At 48.8% G+C, this 19,693-nt stretch overlaps 1 protein-coding gene across 1 annotated transcript in view; it reads left to right on the forward strand.

Moving 5' to 3' along the window:
* The first annotated feature begins 4,416 nt into the window (after positions 1-4,416).
* The window catches only part of LOC311220884 (transitional endoplasmic reticulum ATPase-like), a 40,237-nt gene continuing 24,960 nt past the window's right edge, over positions 4,417-19,693 (forward strand). The window contains exons 1-3 of the mRNA XM_084304515.1: positions 4,417-4,566; positions 11,872-11,980; positions 12,377-12,549. Coding sequence (XP_084160641.1) covers positions 4,550-4,566; positions 11,872-11,980; positions 12,377-12,549 — 299 coding nt within the window. The 5' untranslated portion in view covers positions 4,417-4,549. The remainder of the gene's footprint in view (positions 4,567-11,871; positions 11,981-12,376; positions 12,550-19,693) is intronic.

Genomic DNA, 19,693 nt, shown 5'->3' on the forward strand with positions numbered 1-19,693 from the left:
GAGCGCCCCGCAGCGCGGCAGCGCCCGCCGCTGACCCGCACCTGTGTCACTTATACTACTCCTATTACCCGTGCTGTTAGTGTCAGTGGCATCCTCCTGGTACCGTTTCTGTCTTTGTCGCCCCTTACTCTCCCTCTTTTCTTTTTGCCACTGACCATTCACCACAAATGGATGAGACACATGATTACTAGTTAGGAAAGAGAGTGTAACGTCTGTTATAGGGCTGCAGGCAGTGCCAGCTGCAACCTTAGAAACGGATTGTGAAAGAGTCTGCCGGTGGTCATTTGGCAGTGTAATCTGCGTCTCTGCACTTCTGCCCCGCAATAGAGCTAAGTCGTCATTAGTAATGGTTATAACACCGATCTGGGGACGAATAGTCTTTTTTGCATTGCAAGATAAACCTCTTATAAAAAGAATGCCAGAGAGAAGCAGCACAGCTGCTGCTGCCTCCATGGTTACGTCAGACAGGCTGCAGGGTCCTGATGTCCGCCCCTCTGCTCTGTGCCAACTTGCCACACGGTGAGGGTCGACTGCCGTTGTCCACTGACGCCTCTGGTCTCCCGTAGCAACTCGATCTCGGATGTCCTGCATCGCACCGCGATTACTTCAATTTCCCGCGTTTTCCACGGCTCCATTTCCCGCGTCCCTCCGCGATTCCTTTTCCCGCGTCCCCCCGCGGTTCCTTTTCCCGCGTCCCTGCGCGGCTCTGTTGTTCAGGTCGGTGTGTAGAGTTTTTCAGCGTCTCTCAGGTGTTCCGGCGTCCGCCAGGTCTGTCCTTGTCTCTCGTAGTTGGCCGTAGCCCTGCAGCGTCAGTCAGTGCTCTCTCCGTGCGGTGGTAGGCTTGCCGTGTGCCTCGGGTCTCCCGCGCCGCTCCGATGTCCCGGCGCCACTGCGATCCCTCTGCCTGTGTGGGTCTCAGCCTGTTCGGGTCTGTCCCTGTTCGGGCGCCATATGTTGCTGGAAGCACGGCCGAAAGCACAACAGACACCAGTAGAGTCAGATCATGCTCCATCTTATTGCCCGAATAGCCTAACTTTTATAGTGAACTTAACAGGGGCGGACAGTGTTTCACACAAGATTATTGGTCAAAAGCACTCAGACAAACAACTACAAGAAAACAACCCCCTTGTGATTAGCAGTCACATAGACCTTGTCCTTGAAGCCAGCTACTGGTAACAATATTTTTCTGAATTCCTCAATTGGGCGATGTGGGAACACTGTCATGGGAACTTCTCATAGTTGCCCTGGTAGCTTGGTTTGCTCAGCTACAGCAAGCCATGGGATTTTTGCTGTTTCAAGAAATCCCTCAACATGCCTCCTTCCCTGCTAGGTGACAATTAAGTGGTTTTGAACTGGAAAGCTTCTCAATATGGGATTGTAGGGGATAGATTTGCACCAGTTTTTGCAAATAAGCAGCTAAAGGCCAGGTTGCTGCCTGCTGAGGTTGTTGTTAAGCTGTAAGCATATAATGTACTGAGCTCTTGGTGTTCTTTGCTAGTTCCCTCTGCTGCCTCCTTGCCTCTTCGATCCTGGCAGCCTGAAGCTGAGGTCTGTCACGGGATGTTTGTGGAGCCAGGGAGCTGGCAGATGAACAGCCCAAGTAAATGTGTGGCCTGTTTTACCACTAACATAAGATGTGGGGGCAATGTCTGGAGGGTGCTGTCCACAGGTGTGTGCATTTTTTTTTCCATGACAGGGAACCTCCTGCCAGAAGCGGAGGTTCTCCAGAAGATCAGGTTGCTTTTTATCACTGGGCGAGATACGCAGTTCCTGGAGCTGAGGAAGCACAAGGAGGCCTTGCTGGATTTCCAGTGCAGCTTGCAGGTCTCACCAGGTGAGAGGCTTTTTTGGGGGGAGGAACAGAAGGGATTCTCACTTTTTTTTCCCCCGGACTGCTTTGCTATCTCTAGCAGGAAGGTCTCATGATTTATGTCATGTTTATTTAAATACCAAGGACTACTGTAGAGCTACTAGCAGTGTTAGGTACTTGAGGTGCTTCTCTGGAGCCTGATCAGCTTACTGGTAGAGAAACAGACCAAAACTATTGCTGGATGAATGCATCAGAACCCTGCCCACAACCAGTACCCTGAGACAGTTTGAAAGTCGAAAATCTTGGGCACAGCTAAGGCATGGAATGTGCTGCTACAGGGGTGACCTGTGGGCACCCGGACCAGCCCCTTCTGCTCAGTGCTCCAGTGGCACTGCAACGCTGTAGGGAGTAGGGATGTGAGTTTTGGCAGGGTCTGCCAAACCTGCTGGTTCCAGTCTTGACCAGGGTTCCCTCCCGGAGCCTTGCACTGGGACTGCAGACCTTCTTGCAAGGAAAACCCCAGCCCAAGCAGAGGAGTGGCTGCCTGTACTGCAGGGCTGATGTCATCTGCCTTGGCTTCTGTCCTGGCTGCCAGCCCTGGGGCTGATTAGAGCCTGTGATACAGCTGGGAAAGTCCTCCCCTGTCACACCACCTCTCCTCCTCCAACATGTCTTGTAGGTGACCCAGCTGCTGGCTCTTACCTGATGCAAGCCCTGTGGAAGCTGAACCAAAAGCAGGAGGCTGCTGCTCACTGGTGGAAGCACTTGGAGAGGCCCATGGGGGAAGATGGGCAGCAGGAAGGACAGGAAAGGGCATTTGGGATGTCAAATGGCCACAGACGAGAACTTCAGCAGTGCAGCCTGTGCTTTAAACTGGGGACGGTTTAGCTCAGCTCCTGCTGGCTTTTACCTGCAGCTTGAATGTGTCAGAGGAGCTTCTCCCCTTGTCTTCCATCAGGAGGGGTGAACTTCCTAGTAGTAGGACCAAGGGAATGCCACAGACCTTATTACTTCAACACCCTTCTTTTTCATGCCCTTCCCTTTGTACCTGGTTTCATGTGTGAAGCAGGCAGCCTTCATGCAGAGGGAATCTCTTGCTAGAAGCATACAGGATTACCTCAGGAGCATGAGCCAAGATCCCTTCAGCTAACCCAGCCAGTGTCCTCATCACCACCTGCTGGACTCCCCCTGCACCAGGATGACATCAGGCCTTTAAGGACTCAAAACTGCTCTTGGGTAAAGCTGGATTTCCCAAATGATGGAAACAGAACAGATTCCCTTTTCTAATAAACCGAATAGATCTGAAGCTTTTATGCAAGTTTTTTGTGCCTCCTTTCCTCCAGCAATTCAGAGTGAACATTTGCAATGAAGACCATGGCCTCGATACTGCCATGGGCTATGCCCCGGTGTGGAGATACCCTTGTTCCTTTGAAACTGGTATCAGCTCATCACCATCACTCCCTGCTCCAGGGAGCTGGTGGTGGAGCCAGACAGCCTCAAAAAGCAAAGGGTTGTCAGATCACTGGTCTCATCTGTGCTGTGTATGTTGTCTTTTTTCAGTCACTGTGGCTTGGAGCCTAGAAAAGAAGTTTGGGCTCCGAGGTCTGAATTACACGGTGGTGCACTGACCAGGGAAAGCAGCAGGGCTGAGACCTGTGTGTCCCTGGGGGTCCTGGCCCCAAATGCTGCACTTTTTTACATCTGCAAGCAGGGGGGAAGAAGCTCTCACCATGTCCTTCATGCAGCTCGTTTTGAGCTCAGAAAGGTCCCCTGTCCGTGCTAAGTCTTGGGTGAGTCTTGTCTCCCACAAGCCCAAATAAAGGGTTGAAAACAACTCTTTGGTGTCCAACACGAAGAAGCCCCAAACGTATTGCCTCAATAACTAGGTCAGTGCTGATGAAGCAAGAATATGGCCTTGATGCAGACTACACCGCAGGGTGAAACTGTGCTCTTGGAAGACCTTAAATTCAGTGGGGTCCAACTCCTCTGCACCTAGAGCACCAGGTAATTAACTTATTCATAAGCACCTGCAGGAAACCAAGGGTGTGGCTGGTGGGGGGCTGGCCAGCAACAAGTGTCAGCAGTGCCTGGTATTCTCTGAGGCAACTGGAGGGAGCTCACCCTCCACAGAACCCCCCCCCAAAAAACCTTAAAATGGGGGAAAACCTACTCTAAAGCTGCCTGTGGGGCCAAGCGAAGGGCTGGACCTGACTTAGCCCCTCCCTGTTGGGGAGCCCGGGCGCACTCTGCACGCCAGTGCCGCTGCCCGAGCTGTTAGTCAGCTGCCTCCCGCGCCTTCTATTGGTCGTTGACGGGACGGGTCTTCCACCTCTATTTTCCTATTGGTGGATTTTTACCATTGGCCGCCCGGCTCGCGTTGCCAGGTAGATCAGCCATGAAAGTGGAAGCACTACGATTGGCTGACGGCCGTCGCGCTTGGCTCGTGTCGATTGGGAGGGGAAAAAGGAGAGGGGCGGGGCAGAGGAGGCGAGCGCCCTTTTTTTTTCCCCTTTCCCATTGGCTGAGCCTCCCCCGGGCGGAATTTCCGATTGGCCAACGCGCGCTGTTGCTAGGCGGGCAAGGCGGCGCGGGGCGGAGCTCCCCCTTCCGATGAGTCGGCTCTGAGGCTAAGGCAGCGCCGAGCGCTCTGAGAGCCACCGCCACTCGCCGCCGCCGCGGTAGTCTCCGCCCGCCGCTGCCCCGCTTCGAGGACCCCCTCGCCCCCTCCCCCTCAGCGTCATGGCCTCGGGATCCGAGTAAGTGCGGGCCGCGGCCTAGGCCTGAGGTGACGGGCTCAGCCTCCCCCTCCCCTGCCTTCCCCTCCGGGGCTCGGTGATGTCGCCGTGCCCGGCCGGAGGGGCCCGGCGGCGGGGCCCCCGCTGCCCGATCCCGCTGTGTCATGCAGGCCCCGAGGAGGTGGGACTGGGTGGGAGAGGGGGGGGCCGCTCCCCGCGTGCTCCCGGCCGGGCGTGTGCCCGCAGGGGGCTCCCGCGCGCGCCTTCCTCCCCCCCCCCCCAGCCGGGAAGTGTCGAGTCATTCGGCGGGGTGCTGAGGCTGGGGCCTTCCCCCAGGCCCGGGGCCACTTGGCCCGGCGCAGCCTTGGCCCACTGGCCCCCTGGCCGGTGAGGGATCAGGCGTTGGGGAGGCAGACATATTGTGGCCGCGCCGAGGCGGGGTGCCCCATGCTGGCGGCTCCTTCCCCTTGGCCTGGCTTTGCTTCCAGGCCCGAGATCGGCTTTCACGCTCCTCAGCACTGAGCTGAGTGACAGCAGTCACCCCACTCCTGTCCCACGTGCGTTGGGCTCAGAGAAGTGTTAAAAATAGCACCTGAAGAGAATTTCACAAATCTGGCAATGCCTCAATGACCTGCTTACCCTCCCAGAGGCACCCCTCATCCCTTTAGTGCCTGTTGTTTACCTTGTCCTTTTCATTTGCAACTCCTGAAGTTCAGACCTGCTTGGTCCTACCAAGACATGCTAAGAATTCAGTGACCGTGGTAGAGCTTCTGATGGAAGTGATAGGCTAAAATTCCCATTTTGCAGCTGGCTGAGCTGAATTGTGCCTTTAAAAGAAGGTCCACTTCTGCAAAGCTGTCACCACCACGTAGGAATCAACAGAAGTTACTCTGCAACTGGACAAGAGTTGTATCTTAGCTGCAATTTTGGGTGTGGTGTTGTTGGCAACCATCTTGCTGAGCTGAGCTTTAGCACTGCTGATGCAGTGAAAACTCAATAACCAAAGTTATTAATCAGATATTCTTTATTACGGCGCCAGGTGTGTGTGTGGGATTGTGCCGAACACACACACATGCATACACCCACCCACCCACCAAGGGTTACTAGCAGTGTGCTTATATTAGTGGGACAAATGCATATTCATTTCATTTCCTGTAAGTCTCTTGCATATTCATCAGGTCTCCGAAGAATCATCAATGTAGGTTCCCGCCCCTATTCCCATGGAGTACTTGGGTGGTCCTCTGGCGTACTCTGGTGGTCTTTTGATGAAGGCCAGAAGCCTTCTAAATTCCTGACCCTTCCCGTCTTTGACAGACTTCAGCAGTCAAGCCAGTTCTTGCTGGTTCCATTGTCTACTCCTACAGTCTTCTGTTCCCTTATCTTTGGGTCGTTAACGTACAATTGTGCTGTCTAAGACCTAGGAATCACCATCCTTTATCTTGTTCCCTGTCTCATTGCAAGAGCCACCAGAGCGTTGTTTCTGAAGAGATTCTTGTTATTATGTGCGTAACTGCCTGGCACAGCATTTAGGAACTTGGCATCTCAGGCTTGGGGATGAACTCACTGCTTGGTTTCTCTGTGCTGTTCCAGTATGTGGCCTCAGTCATCAGAAATGTCAGCCATTTGCTTTAACGGATAAAATGCATTATGGATTTATAATACCTACTTGGGGAAGGCAGTTCAGTCTGTAACATGGATGCTCCAGGGTCAGGATTGTAAGAAATTACTGATGGGTTTGTCTCAAAAGAAGGTTCATGAGGACATTGATTTAAAAGGCCCACCAGCCTCCAGAAGGTGTGATTGTTTTCACTTTTATTGCTGAAGCTGGAATCACAGAATCACAGAATTTCTAGGTTGGAAGAGACCTCAAGATCATCGAGTCCAACCTCTGACCTAACGCTAACAGTCCCCACTAAACCATATCCCTAAGCTCTACATCTAAACGTCTTTTGAAGACCTCCAGGGATGGTGACTCCACCACTTCCCTGGGCAGCCTGTTCCAATGCCTCACAACCCTTTCAGTGAAGAAGTTCTTCCTAACATCTAACCTAAAACTCCCCTGGCTCAACTTAAGCCCATTCTCCCTTGTCCTGTCACCAGGCACGTGGGAGAACAGGCCAACCCCCACCTCGCTACAGCCTCCCTTGAGGTACCTATAGAGAGCGATAAGGTCACCCCTGAGCCTCCTCTTCTCCAGGCTGAACAAGCCCAGCTCCCTCAGCCGCTCCTCGTAGGACTTGTTCTCCAGGCCCCTCACCAGCTTCGTCGTCCTTCTCTGCACCCGCTCAAGCATCTCCATGTCCTTCTTGTAGCGAGGGGCCCAAAACTGAACACAGTACTCGAGGTGCGGCCTCACCAGAGCTGAGTACAGGGGGACAATCACCTCCCTAGCCCTGCTGGCCACACTGTTCCTGATACAAGCCAGGATGCTGTTGGCCTTCTTGGCCACCTGAGCACACTGCTGGCTCATATTCAGCCGACTATCCACCATAAATCGATTTGAGTCAGTGACTTTTCCACTATATATTTACCACAGACTTGCAGGAACATTGTAGTTTCCTAGTTTGTGTGGATTTTTGGAGATTAGTGCTTGTTTTCAGAATAATTGCTCATCAGTAATTATCTTTTGCTCTCTCTTCATATAGTCTGCTGTAACATGTAGCCTTTGGGCATTACCGTGTGCTGAACAAGGGGTGCTCTGACGCAAAAAGACATTGAGATGTTAAAAGCTGTTAAAGTGGCCCCCTCCCTTTCCCAGTATTAAATGGGTCTGTTGGGCTGCTTCCCTGAAAGAAAAGGGGACTAAGGATGAGACCTGGGAACCCCTTTTTGGGGAGCTTTAGGGCTAGTACATGTTTGCTTCAATTTTACTCATGTCTTGTGCTTTATGTACAAGTTTGCCCATTTGCTGTGAAGGGGATTATGTCCTCACTCCAGCCCTCTGTCTAGGGACAAGTTTTGAATTTCCTTTTAATCCCCAAGCAATTCTAAAGCTATGTTTTGTGTTCAGCTTGTCTCTTTGTTGAGTCAATGAAAGAAGCGAGGGAGAAGAAAAGTGTGTGAGGGAGCTGACACAAGGGAGGAGTTGGGGAGGGTGATCTAAAGAAGCTGAAGTTTCTCTGACAGAAAACTCATTGGGGAGCTTTAAAAATTACTTTGGTTAGCTGTCTGCTGTGAGGAAAAAATCTCAATAACTTTCTTCAGACAGGACCTTCTGTGAAGCTATTTTATTCGCAATTGCAATGGCGGGTGTCCTGCCAATTAGGAGTGCATTTTAGTAAACAAATCATAACCTTTTATTCCCTATTACCCAACACCTCTCCTCCTGTTTCCTCATTGGCTGAGTACTACAGGTTCACAAGCTACTCGATGCTCCTCTATACTATATGTGTACAATTTTTTTCTTCAACCCTTTAATTTCTCCTTTCTTATGCTTTGAGAACCTGTAATCTTTGTTTTACTGTTCACATACTGCTCATCCTGTTTTTCTCAAGCTTCCTCCATATTATTTGGAGCTACTGTCCACTTATCTACTTAGCATTTCTCCTTGTTATGACTATGCAACTACCTTGGAATACAGAAAATTAGTTCTCTATTGCAAAAATACAACTTAGTTTCTCACACTGTCTTGGCCCCTCGCTGAAGTTTACCAGAGGATCACAACCTGTGCTTTAGGCTTTCTAGGTTAGTATTTTTAATTCAGACTCTTCTTCCCTGCTGTATAGATGTTGTCTGAGTGTGGTTGAGGGGCACATATTTTGCTCTTTCATTTCAGTTATCACATGAGGAATGCCCAGGAGAGATGCAACAAGGGCAAATGGTGATGGTAATGTTCTCAGCTGCTCCAGGAAGACTCTGTCAAAGTCCTTACACTTGTCTGTAGGAGAAACAACATCACTTGCCTGTGTAGCTGCCATGTAATTTCTTAACACCTTTGGTTCTTTGTCTGCACGATTCTTGGGTCAGAAAACTGAAGCTGATCCCAAGCATTTAGATATGTGTGCTGTTTCCTGGATACCTTTATTCATTTCTTAATGCCTCCAAGTTTTTCGATGGCTTTAAGTGCAGTAATGTACAGATAGCATTAATCCAGCCCTTCTTACTTAGGGAACTGCAGATTCAGTTCTTCAGTACTAAAATTTTGTTTTCATGTTCAGCAGAACTAAATGTACCTCTTGCTGTGTACTGGAAGATTGCTGAACTTTTTTTTCCCCCCCTCCAATTCTGTGTCCTGAGGGAGAGCTACTCACTTTCAGTGTCAGTTTATGCAGCCAAACTCTTGGCAATGGTTTCTTATCAGAAGCTCTTTGGATCCACATCTCGTGTGTGGAGGGGTATGAATTTAATTTAGCCTTTGAACTAAACACAAGTATTGTTGCTTGCTAGTGTCCCCTTGTTCAAGTTTTTAAATGCACCTGCTAAATTAATTTCCAGCGTCCAGGAGCTGATGCAAGGTCCTTACAAGTAGTTTGTTATTTCTGCCTGCTGTTTTAACTACAAGATGCTATCTGACCTGACAGTTTATTTGTTTTAGTTTTCTTAGTGCTCTGTTAGTTTTTCCTGGAAATCCAAGCCCTTTTAGGACTCTCCTAGGACCATGTTTTAGCTTGAAGATAGAATTTGTGAGCTTCTTCCTGGATGTGTACAGCAGACTTCCTTCTCTCTCTTTAGATCTTGCGAGTGGATCTGTAACACTTCATGCTCATTGAAGATGTTAATTTCTTAGCTATTGCACTCTTAATGAAGACAGTGAAAAAAGGCAACTTGGCCAGTGTTGGCAGTCCTGGAAAGACATGTTTTACAACTCCTTGTTTCGTTTGCTTAAAATAATGCTGCCCTCATTTGCAATATGTTTCTTATGCTACTAGAGCTTATGCAAGGCTTTAAAACCTTTTGGAAACAAGCTGGCTGCTCTCATAGGCTTGTATTGTTCCCCCATTTTTTTTTGAAGCTTCAGAGAGAGGAATCAATACTGCACAGTCTGTCTCAAGGGTGTTAGAAGTACCTCAGGTAACGTCATGCTGGAGGTATGTCACACCTATGATATACCTCTAAAGATGCAGTGAACACGCTAAGCAAAGCTCTGCTGCAACATGCTGTGTTCATGCTGTGTAGCTGCTTGCTCTGCCACTTCCATTCAGGGTTTGATTTCTTCTGGTCATTTTGTCTCTCAAAGAGCTAAACAAAGCGTGCAGCCAACACGGCTGTCCTCAGAGCTTCCTGCTATCTGCTGGTGCTTGCTGTAGTGGGTTTACGTGGCAAGGTTTTGGTAGCAGGGAGCCATAGGGGTGGTTTCTGTGAGAAAGATCTAGAAGCTGCCCCATGTTTGGTAAGGGCCCCACTGCTGACCAGAGCCGAGCCAATAAGCGATGTTGTTTTGCGCCTCTGTGAGAGCATATTTAAGACAGGGAAAAAAAAAAAACGCTGTGCCACACAGCAGCTGGGAGAGTGAGAGGAGTGAGGAACAGCCTTGCAGGCGCCAAGGTCAGTGGAGAAGGAGGGGGAGAGGTGCTCCAGGCGCCGGAGCAGAAGTCCCCTGCGGCCTGTGGTGAGGACCATGGTGAAGCAGGATGTCCCCCTGCAGCCCATGGAGTACCACGGTGGAGCAGGGTTCCGTGGAGGAGACCACGGTGGCCCTGCACCGACAGAGGCTGCCGCCTGTGGAAGACCCCTGCCAGAGCAGATTCCGGGCCGGACCTGTAGCCCGTGGAGAGGAGCCCACGCAGGAGCAGGTGATCTGGCAGGAGCTGCTGCCCGTAGGGGATCCAGGTTGGAGCAGTTTGCTCCTGAGGGATGGACCCCGTGGTACGGACCCATATCTGGAGCAGTTCTGGAAGAGCTGCTGCCTGTGGGAAGCCCACGCCGGATCAGTTCATCAAGGACTGCATCCCGTGGGTGGGACCCCACAGCACAGGGGACGAGAGTGACCGAGAAGGAGCGGCAGAGAAGAAGTGCTGTAGACTGACCATAACCCCCATTCCCCCGTTCCCCTGCGCCGCTCAGGGGGAGGAGGTGGAAGAGGGTGGATGGGGGGGGGAAGGTGCTTTTGGTTTCTTTCCTTTGTTTCTCACTTCTCTCGCTTGTTAGTAATAAGCAATAAATCTTACTGTCTCCCTATGCCGAGTCTGTTTTGCCCGTTACAATAATTACTGCGTGATCTTCTCGTCCTTCTCGTCCTTATCTCAACCCTTGAGCCCTTTTCATCGTATTTTCTCCCCGTTCCTCTTTGAGGAGGGGGAGTGAGAGAGCGGCTGTGGTGGAGCTCGGCTGCCCACTCGAGCAGAACCACCACACTTGCTTAGGACAGAGACAGGTATTCTTTGTTTGTTCGTTTTGTCTTGTTTAGGTCAAGCACAAGTCTGCATCACTTTCTGTTATGACCTATGGCATTTCTGGACTACTTTGAAAAAGTAGTCAGATGCCTATCAAGGGAAGTTCCAATGGTCTCTTGCTGTTTTGATTGGCTAATGTACAACTTCCAAGATCTTCTTGGTTCAAATTCATGTTTTATTTTTCTTTATGAAGTGAATAATTTGCTGTATTAGATTTTGAAGGAAGTGATTTAATCTGCCTTTCTTCCCTTTCCTTGCTGTTTGTTTTGCTTGACTTTTGTCAAGACAAACGAATTATCTGTCATAATTCTTGTGGTATAGTGGGCTAGAGCTGCAGTGACTCCTATGAAGATGTTGCAGAAAGATGCTTATATCCTTAAAAAAATAATAATAAAATCTCTCTCTCTCTCTCTCTCTCTCTGTATATATATATATATATATATATATATATATATATATATATATAAACTAAATATAATTAAAATCACATTTTTAATGAGCACTTGGATATTTCTGCTGGGTTTAACTAATAGCCCTTGACAGGTTAAACTCTTAGAGCTCTTCCTGTCAGGGGAGCTGCAACATTGTGCTTTAATTCCCCTATTTATCTGGGATTTGTCACCAAATAGACTTAAACTTTCGTTTCAGTTGCAGTGGTTACATATGATTGCAGATGAGTCTGACTAATTCTTTTAGGCAAAACATCTTACAGTCAGCAACATCTCACTGACCACTTCTTTTCACAGATGACTTCACAGCTATTTTCATTTGAGGCTGGTAAGGTAGTTAATATTTACTCACAGAAAGCATTCTGGTTTGAACACCTGGAGTGGGTACCTAGAAAGAATATTCTTGTTTGTCTTACAAACAAGTATGGTTTTTAAAAGATGTGACATCAAAAACCTATAGTTAATGGAGACCAAAGCAGGGGGGTAGCTGGAGAGGGAGGAGTGGTATTGCTTAGACTCATAACTTCTGTTTTCATCTGCTTTAGAACTGGGGAAGACTTATCAACTGCTATTCTGAAGCAGAAGAACAGGCCCAATCGGTTAATTGTTGATGAAGCCATCAATGAAGACAACAGTGTTGTGTCGCTGTCCCAGGTGCGTCATCAGTGAAAATCAAAGCATTTAATCTGGGTAATATGCAAGCTGTTGCTGTATATTAATTTGAAATTTAACTTTGCTATATGAATCTATTTGTATAAGAAGCTGCAGCTGTTACAGGTGAGGGAGGCGGGTTGTCTTGTTTTTGAGCGCTCTTCTATGCTAAAACATATTTTGATTGTTTTAAATATGCTGAACTTTTAAGGTTCTGTGAAGCTTAAGCCCTTAGTCTGGCTTCAGGATTAGCTCATGACCAGGGTAGTGGGATCCTGTGTCTTTGTGGATTTAGTTCATGTCTTCCAACGTGTAATTCTCCAAAGTCGAGTAACTCTCCTTCACAAGCTTGAATTCTTGTTTTTCAAAAGCTTGCTCTAATGTTGTTCCTGTTTGCAGGCAAAAATGGATGAATTGCAACTGTTCAGAGGAGATACTGTTCTGCTAAAAGGAAAGAAGAGGAGAGAAGCAGTCTGCATTGTTCTGTCAGATGATACCTGCTCAGATGAGAAGATTCGCATGAACAGGGTTGTTCGCAACAACCTGAGAGTGCGCCTGGGTGATGTGATCAGGTGGGGACTGCTTTGCTGACTGTTGCGTGTCCCTGAGTTGTCCAAATAACTTGTGCGCTGGCCCTGAATTCATTCAGTCAGTAGCAGAGACAGGATCTGCAGGAAGTATCTTCCAGAGGCAACCTCAGAAACATTTTCAAGTGCACAGCTTACATCAGGGATCTTCCAGTTAACTTCTAGGTGTGTTTCTGGCTGTGTACATATTGGGGTTAATACTAAAGAATGATGCTAAAAAGTCTTGAAGTCTCTTCAGCACTTTCATGGGCCCAGGTCCTGTCATCAAATTGAATAGTTTAAATATTCCACTGCTGTCAGTTTTCTTCCCAACTTTACATTGTCAGATGAATTCACAAGTTTTTCTTGTCTAAATTTCTATTTTCTATGCCATTAACAGGGGAAAGCATTAAGCAATATTATAGAATCAAAGAATATCCCAAGTTGGAAGGGACTCATAAGGATCATCAAGTCCAACTCCTGGCACCACACAGGTCTACCCAAAAGTTCAGACCATGTGGCTAAGTGCACAGTCCAATCACTTCTTAAATTCAGACAGGCTTGGTGCAGTGACTATGTCCCTGGGGAGCCTGTTCCAGTGTGCAACCACCCTCGTGGTGAAGGACCTCTTCCTGATGTTCAGCCTAAATTTCCCCTACCTCAGCTTAACATCATTTCCGAGGGTCCTATCACTGGTATTTATGGAGAATAGGTCACCTGCCTCTCCACTCCCCCTCGCGAGGAAGTTGTAGACCGCGATGAGGTCCCCCCTCAGCCTCCTCTTCTCCAGGCTGAACAGACCCAGTGACCTCAGCCGCTCCTCATATGTCTTCCCCTCTAGGCCCTTCACCATCTTCGTCGCCCTCCTCTGGACACTCTCCAACAGTTTAATGTCCTTTTTGTACTGTGATGCCCAGAACTGCACACAGTACTCGAGGTGAGGCTGCACCAGCGCAGAGTAGAGCAGGACAATCACCTCCCTCGACCGACTAGCCATGCCGTGCTTGATGCATCCCAGGGTACGGTTGGCCCTCCTGGCTGCCAGGGCACACTGCTGGCTCATATTCAACTTGCTGTCAACCACAACCCCCAGATCCCTCTCTGCAGGGCTGCTCTCCAGCGTCTCATCGCCCAGTCTGTATGTATAGCCAGGGTTGCCCCGTCCCAGGTGCAGGACCCAGCACTTGCTCTTATTAAACTTCATGCAGTTGGTGATCGCCCAGCTCTCCAATCTGTCCAGATCTCTCTGCAAGGCCTTTCCACCCTCATCTGAGTCCACAACTCCTCCAAGTTTGGTGTAGTCAGCAAATTTGCTCAGAACACCTTCTAGTCCTACATCCAAATCATTTATAAAGACATTGAAGAGGACTGGCCCTAAAATGGAGCCTTGAGGGACCCCACTAGTGACCATCTGCCAGCCAGATGTGGCCCCATTTACCACAACCCTTTGAGCCCTGCCCGTCAGCCAATTGCTCACCCATCGTATGATGTTTTTGTTAAGTTGTACACTGGACATTTTGTCCAGTAGGATCCTATGGGAAACCATGTCAAAAGCTTTGCTGAAGTCCAAAAAGATCACATCAGCTGGTTTCCCTTGGTCAACTAGATGGGTGATCTTATCATAAAAGGAAATCAAATTAGTTAGGCAGGACCTACCCCTCATGAACCCATGTTGGCTGGGACCAATGACAGCATTGTCCCCCAGGTGTGCTTCAATAACTTCAAGAATCATCTTCTCCATAATTTTACCAGGCACTGACATGAGACTGACAGGCCTGTAATTGCTAGGATCTTCTTTCTTACCCTTCTTGAAAATTGGCACAACATTTGCCACCTTCCAGTCTACTGGGACCTCTCCAGATTCCCAAGGTCGTTGAAAAATAATTGAGAGAGGTCCCGCGATGACATCAGCCAGCTCTTTAAGCACCCTGGGATGAATCCCATCCGGACCCATGGACTTGTATGGATCCAGGTGGAGCAGCAAATCTCGCACATGTTCAGGATTGGTTGGGAGTTTGTCATTCCCACCGTCATAGTCCTCCAGCTCAGGGCACCCAGGGTCCCCAAGCCCATCATCAGTGTTGAAGACAGAGGCGAAGAAGGCATTAAATGTCTCTGCTTTGCCTATGTCATTGTCTGTGAGGAGACCTTCCCCATCAAGTATCGGACCTATGTTTTCTTTGGTCCTCCTTTTTCTGTTAATATCTCTAAAAAAAAAAACTTTTTTATTGTCTCCCACAGACATGGCCAGCTTCAACTCTAGTTGGGCTTTGGCCCCACGAATTTTCTCCCTACAAACACAAACAGCATCCCTGTATTCCTTCCTCATCGCCTGACCCTGCTTCCAGCAGCCGTACACTTTCTTTTTTTGCCTAAGCTCCAGTAGAAGATCCCTGGTCAGCCAGGCCAGCCTTCTGCCCCGCCTGTCTGACTTCTGATATTTTGGAGTTGCCTGATCCTGTGCTTTTAGGAGGCAGTGCTTAAAGACTGATGAGCCTTGATGGACACCAATGCCTTCAAAAGCAGTTTCCCAGGGGACCTTGCTGACTAGTTCCCTGAGCAGCCTGAAGTCTACTTTCCTCATATCCAGGGCTGAAGTTTTGGTAGCAGTTTTCCTTCTGTCGCCATAAATCCTAAACTCAACCATTTCATGGTCACTATGACTGAGACGGCCACCAATTGCCATGTCTCCCACAAGACCCTCTCTGTTTTCCAGCAGCAGACCTAGGAGGGCACCTTTCCTAGTTGGCACTCTATTAGCACCTGCACCAAGAAGTTATCATCTAGGTGCTTCATGAACCTCCTGGACTTGCTTATGTCGGCCGTGTGGTGATCCCAGTTAACGTCTGGCAAGTTGAAGTTCCCCATAAGGACAAGGGGAGTTGATCTTGAGGCATCTCTTAGTTCTGCAAAGAATAATTAATTGGTGTTGTCCTGGCCATGTGGTCTGTAATAGACTCCCACAATGACATCCCCTTTATTTGTTCATCCCTTAATCCTTACCCAGAGGCTCTCAACTTTGCCATCCCCAACTTGAAGTTCCATGCAGTCCAGCCCATGCTTCGCATTCATTGCCACCTTGCCTACCCTGCCTGTCCCTCCTGAAGAGCCTGTAACCATCTATTGCAGCACACCAGCCACAGGACTCATCCTGCCAAGTTTTGCTTATGCCGATGATGTGGAACTGGGCCAAGACTTCTAGCTTGTCCATTTTATTCCTCATACTGTGAGCATTTGTGTAGAAGCACTTCAAATGCACTTCTCTACGCACAGCACCTTGTGGAGCCAACCGAAGGACTCCTCTGGCACACAGTCCCTCTGATTCTAGCGCACCATCCCTTAGCTCATTACTGGCATGCCTGGTTTTATCCCCTTCCCCCTTCGACTCTAGTTTAAAGCCCTATACAGCAGCCCTGCCAACTCCTGAGTCAAAATCCTTACCCCTCTCTGAGAGAGGCGCATCCCATCTGGTGACAGCAGGCCTGGCGTCACGTAGACCTTCCCATGATCAAAAAACCCGAAGTTCTGCCGGTTGCACCAGTCCCAAAGCACGTGTTATTGTGGTGAGCCTGCTTGTCAGCATCAATCCCCCCTATCGGAAGGACAGAGGCAAACACAACCTGTGCCCCTGATCCTTTAAGTAGTCGCCCCAAAGCCCTAAAGTCACTTTTGATCACTCTCGGACTTCTCATTCCTACCTTGTCATTACCAGCCTGAAAGACCAGTAGCGGGTAGTAGTCAGTGGGCTGTACCAGGTGCTTGACTTTCTTATTGAAGTCTCTCACCCGAGCCCAGGGGAGACAACAGACTTCCCTGTGGATTGGGTCCGGTCGGCATATTGGGCCCTCTGTCCCTTTCAAAAGTAAGTCCCCCATGGAAATAACCCTTCTGTCTTTCTTGATAGATGATGTAGCAATGCAGGGGGTAGGTTGCCTTGCCTTAGGCACCCTCTCCAACTGGGATGGGCTTTTGTCTACATCATTGTTCTGACTATGGTGTTCTAGAGCCTCATACCTGTTACATAAGGGTAGATGGGAAGGTGAGGTGGGCAGGGACAGGGCTCGCCTACCACCCTGAACAGGAACCTGCCTCCATTCCCCCCGTGGCCTAGGTCCCCTCTTACTGCCTGGCGGGATGAGGGAACTTTTGACTTCTGCGTAGCAGGAGGCACCTGTGCTGCGGCAGGCTCCTGAGTCTGTCTCAGAGAGGGTAGAGTACACCTCCACCAGTCAATTTCCTGCTCTGAATCCCTGAGGCTCCTGAGCCTGCTCACCTCCTCCCGAAGCTCCACTACCTGGCTGAGCAGCTCTTCAACTCGGGCACACCTCCCACAGGCATACCCCTCGCTGCTGCTGTCATATACCAACAGGAGACTCAGGCACACCCTGCAGCCCAAGACCTGGACGGCGGTGTGTTTCCCTGAGCCCTCCATTTGAGTAGTCACATCGGTGACTGGCTGGAGAGGCCGCAAGAGATGTGGAGGTCATGGCTTTCTGCCTAGTTGATACCATGGCCAGGTTCCTTGCAAGCAGGTTACAAGTACGGATGGGAAAGACCGCTGCAAGAGAGCGGTGAGGGGCCCTCACTGTGCCGCGCGCATGCCCTGTTTGCCTGCCCTGGTCACTCGCACTCTCTAGAGGCAGCTTTTGAACGGCCGGGGAGGGGGCACTGCTGGCTGCACCTATGCCTCATCAGCCTCCCTCGCGAGGGCTGTCAGGTCCTGGCGGCTCCCTCGGCTGCTTCGAGTGGCTTCGATGCTGAATAAAAGCCCTGCCTGTCCCGATCCTCCGCTCTGCTGCAGAACGTGTCTGCCCCGGAGCCAATCACCTTGGCAAGAGATCAATTATAATTGATCTCACAGTATCTAGCTCAAGCAACAAGCTGTCCTGTGGCATACAGAATTTGAAACTTGCTAGGAATGAACGACAAAAACATGAATCAGTCAAATACCAAGATTAAAAATCCCCAAAGGAAGTTTATAGTCAGGTTATGTATATTTTAGTTTTTGTTATAAAAGTAATTTTAGAATTAGGAATGTTTTAAAAGTGTTGCAGGAATTTTGTTGTGTAGAATACATCATGGGTTACAGAAAACAGTTTCCATTCTATGATAGCAGTAGAGGGAAACTGCCTTAGCGCTTCTGAAATACAAAAATGCTAATTTGCAGGCTTGGGTATGGGAAGACTGACAGCTCCTCCTCCTGAGCATCTTCCTAATCTGGAATCTCCTACATGTTCTGGGAAAATTGGAACCTAGTTTCTGGCATTTTTCTTCTTGGAATGATACCTGGAATAATCTGTAAATGTAAAATATGTTTCATACAAACTTTGTAGAGGAGAGGGGTGAGGCTGTACCACCCATCTCCCTATCACTAGAAAATGCAAGTTTTAAACAGAGTTGGAACAGAACAGTGCTTTGACCCAGTATTGATGGCCAGGATGCCTCAGAGCCGTTGCAGCAGTGGTGCTAAATATCCAGGAAGCACACAAGTTCACCTTGGGCCAGAAAATAACTGTGCTAGTGTCTCACACAGTGTCCACAGTGCTGGAAGTGAAAGGCAGTCACTGGCTTTCCCCACAAAGGTTCAGCAGAAACCAAGGGGAGCCAGTACACCATGACTGCCTGGAGACCTACCCCAGCCATCCAGATCTGAAGGACACTCCTTGTGATGATGTGGAAATATGGGAGCAGCTATGTCATCAGCGGAAAACAACATGCTGGGTATGCAGTTACCACTTGCAAAGACATAATAGAACCTGGACTAAATAATGAGATTATTGGAAGCAGTTCAGCTGCCTGAAAAGGTAGCAATCATGCACATTAAGGCACACCAGAAGGTGAGCTCAGAATTGGAGGAAGGAAATGATCTGGCGAACAGAGAGGCAAAAGAAGCAGCAGAAAGTGAGGTAGCAACTGAGGGAGCCCTGATTCCAGACAGGCAAATTTCTCTTGAAGGTAAGCTTGTATATAACAAAAAGGATAGAAAATTAATTGAAAGTCAGAAGGGAAAATATAACCAAGAGGGATGGGCTATTACCGAAGAAGGGAAGGGAAGCGAGTCATCCCCTCCAATTTATTGTGGTCACTGGTAAAGAAAGAACACCGGAAAACACATTGGGGAATAGACGCTTTGTATAACTACCTAATTGGAAAAAATATTGCCAGGAACTTATATGCTACCATCACTCAAACAACTTAACAATGTGATTTTTGTCTCCAGACTAACCCCCCAAAATGCCCCCAAACCAAAACTGTGTCAAAGTGGAAAAGGCCATGGGCCTGGGCAACAGTGGCAAATTGACCTTTCTGAACTTCCAAGAAAAGGGGGGTGTCGATATTTACTGGTGTTCACAACTGCCCCTCACTGGTAAGCAGTTGTGCATTATGGGGAATCATACGTCCTTAGGAACAAAGACTGTCCTGGTAACCTTACAGCTTATTCTCCTTATTAACAATCAGACAGTTTATGAGCCTGAAACATGGAACCAAACTGAGGTCAAGGTGTGAGACTCTGCAACTAAAAATGACAAGGTAGCGGTGGGATTGCTCGGCACCTGGCAAGCAGTCTCTGAGGCCTTAAAGAGCCCTGTGGGACCACAGTCAGACACGTGTGGCTTGCCAGACAGTGAGGGAGCTGTGGGCTCCTTTACTGATCCGACTGCTACGCCATGGGCCCCTCTGCTGCTACAGCCATCGAAGGCTTTTGCTGTTACGCCCCCTGGTGACCTGGACGTGCCTTTTGACCCAGGCCCTATTGGCCTTGAAAAGGAGATGGATATGCTTTTCTTCGATCTGGGAAGAACGGGATACATAAGGCCTGAAGACCGAGTTGCTTGACAACTTAAAGCAAGACATATTGTTCAAAGGGAATGGAAAATGGAGACGGTTAAGTCATGGAACTTAAAGGATTGTTTGTTACCTTTCCTGATTGTACGTATGTATAGGCATACTCGGGTTTAGTACGTAAAGCAATGTTCTGTATATTTAGAATGTTTGATGTTTGTGTGTGCATGTTGGTGGAGCGTAGACTCCCCGCACACCCAGCGCTGTTTACTTGCCTTTTATAACTTTTAAATATTTCTTTTATAATTATTACTAAATTCAGATTGAGTTGAGACTTCATTTATAACATTAGCTTCTGACTCTCTAG

This window comes from Netta rufina (assembly GCF_964035555.1).
Source record: "Netta rufina genome assembly, chromosome: W".
Lineage (NCBI taxonomy): Eukaryota > Metazoa > Chordata > Aves > Anseriformes > Anatidae > Netta > Netta rufina.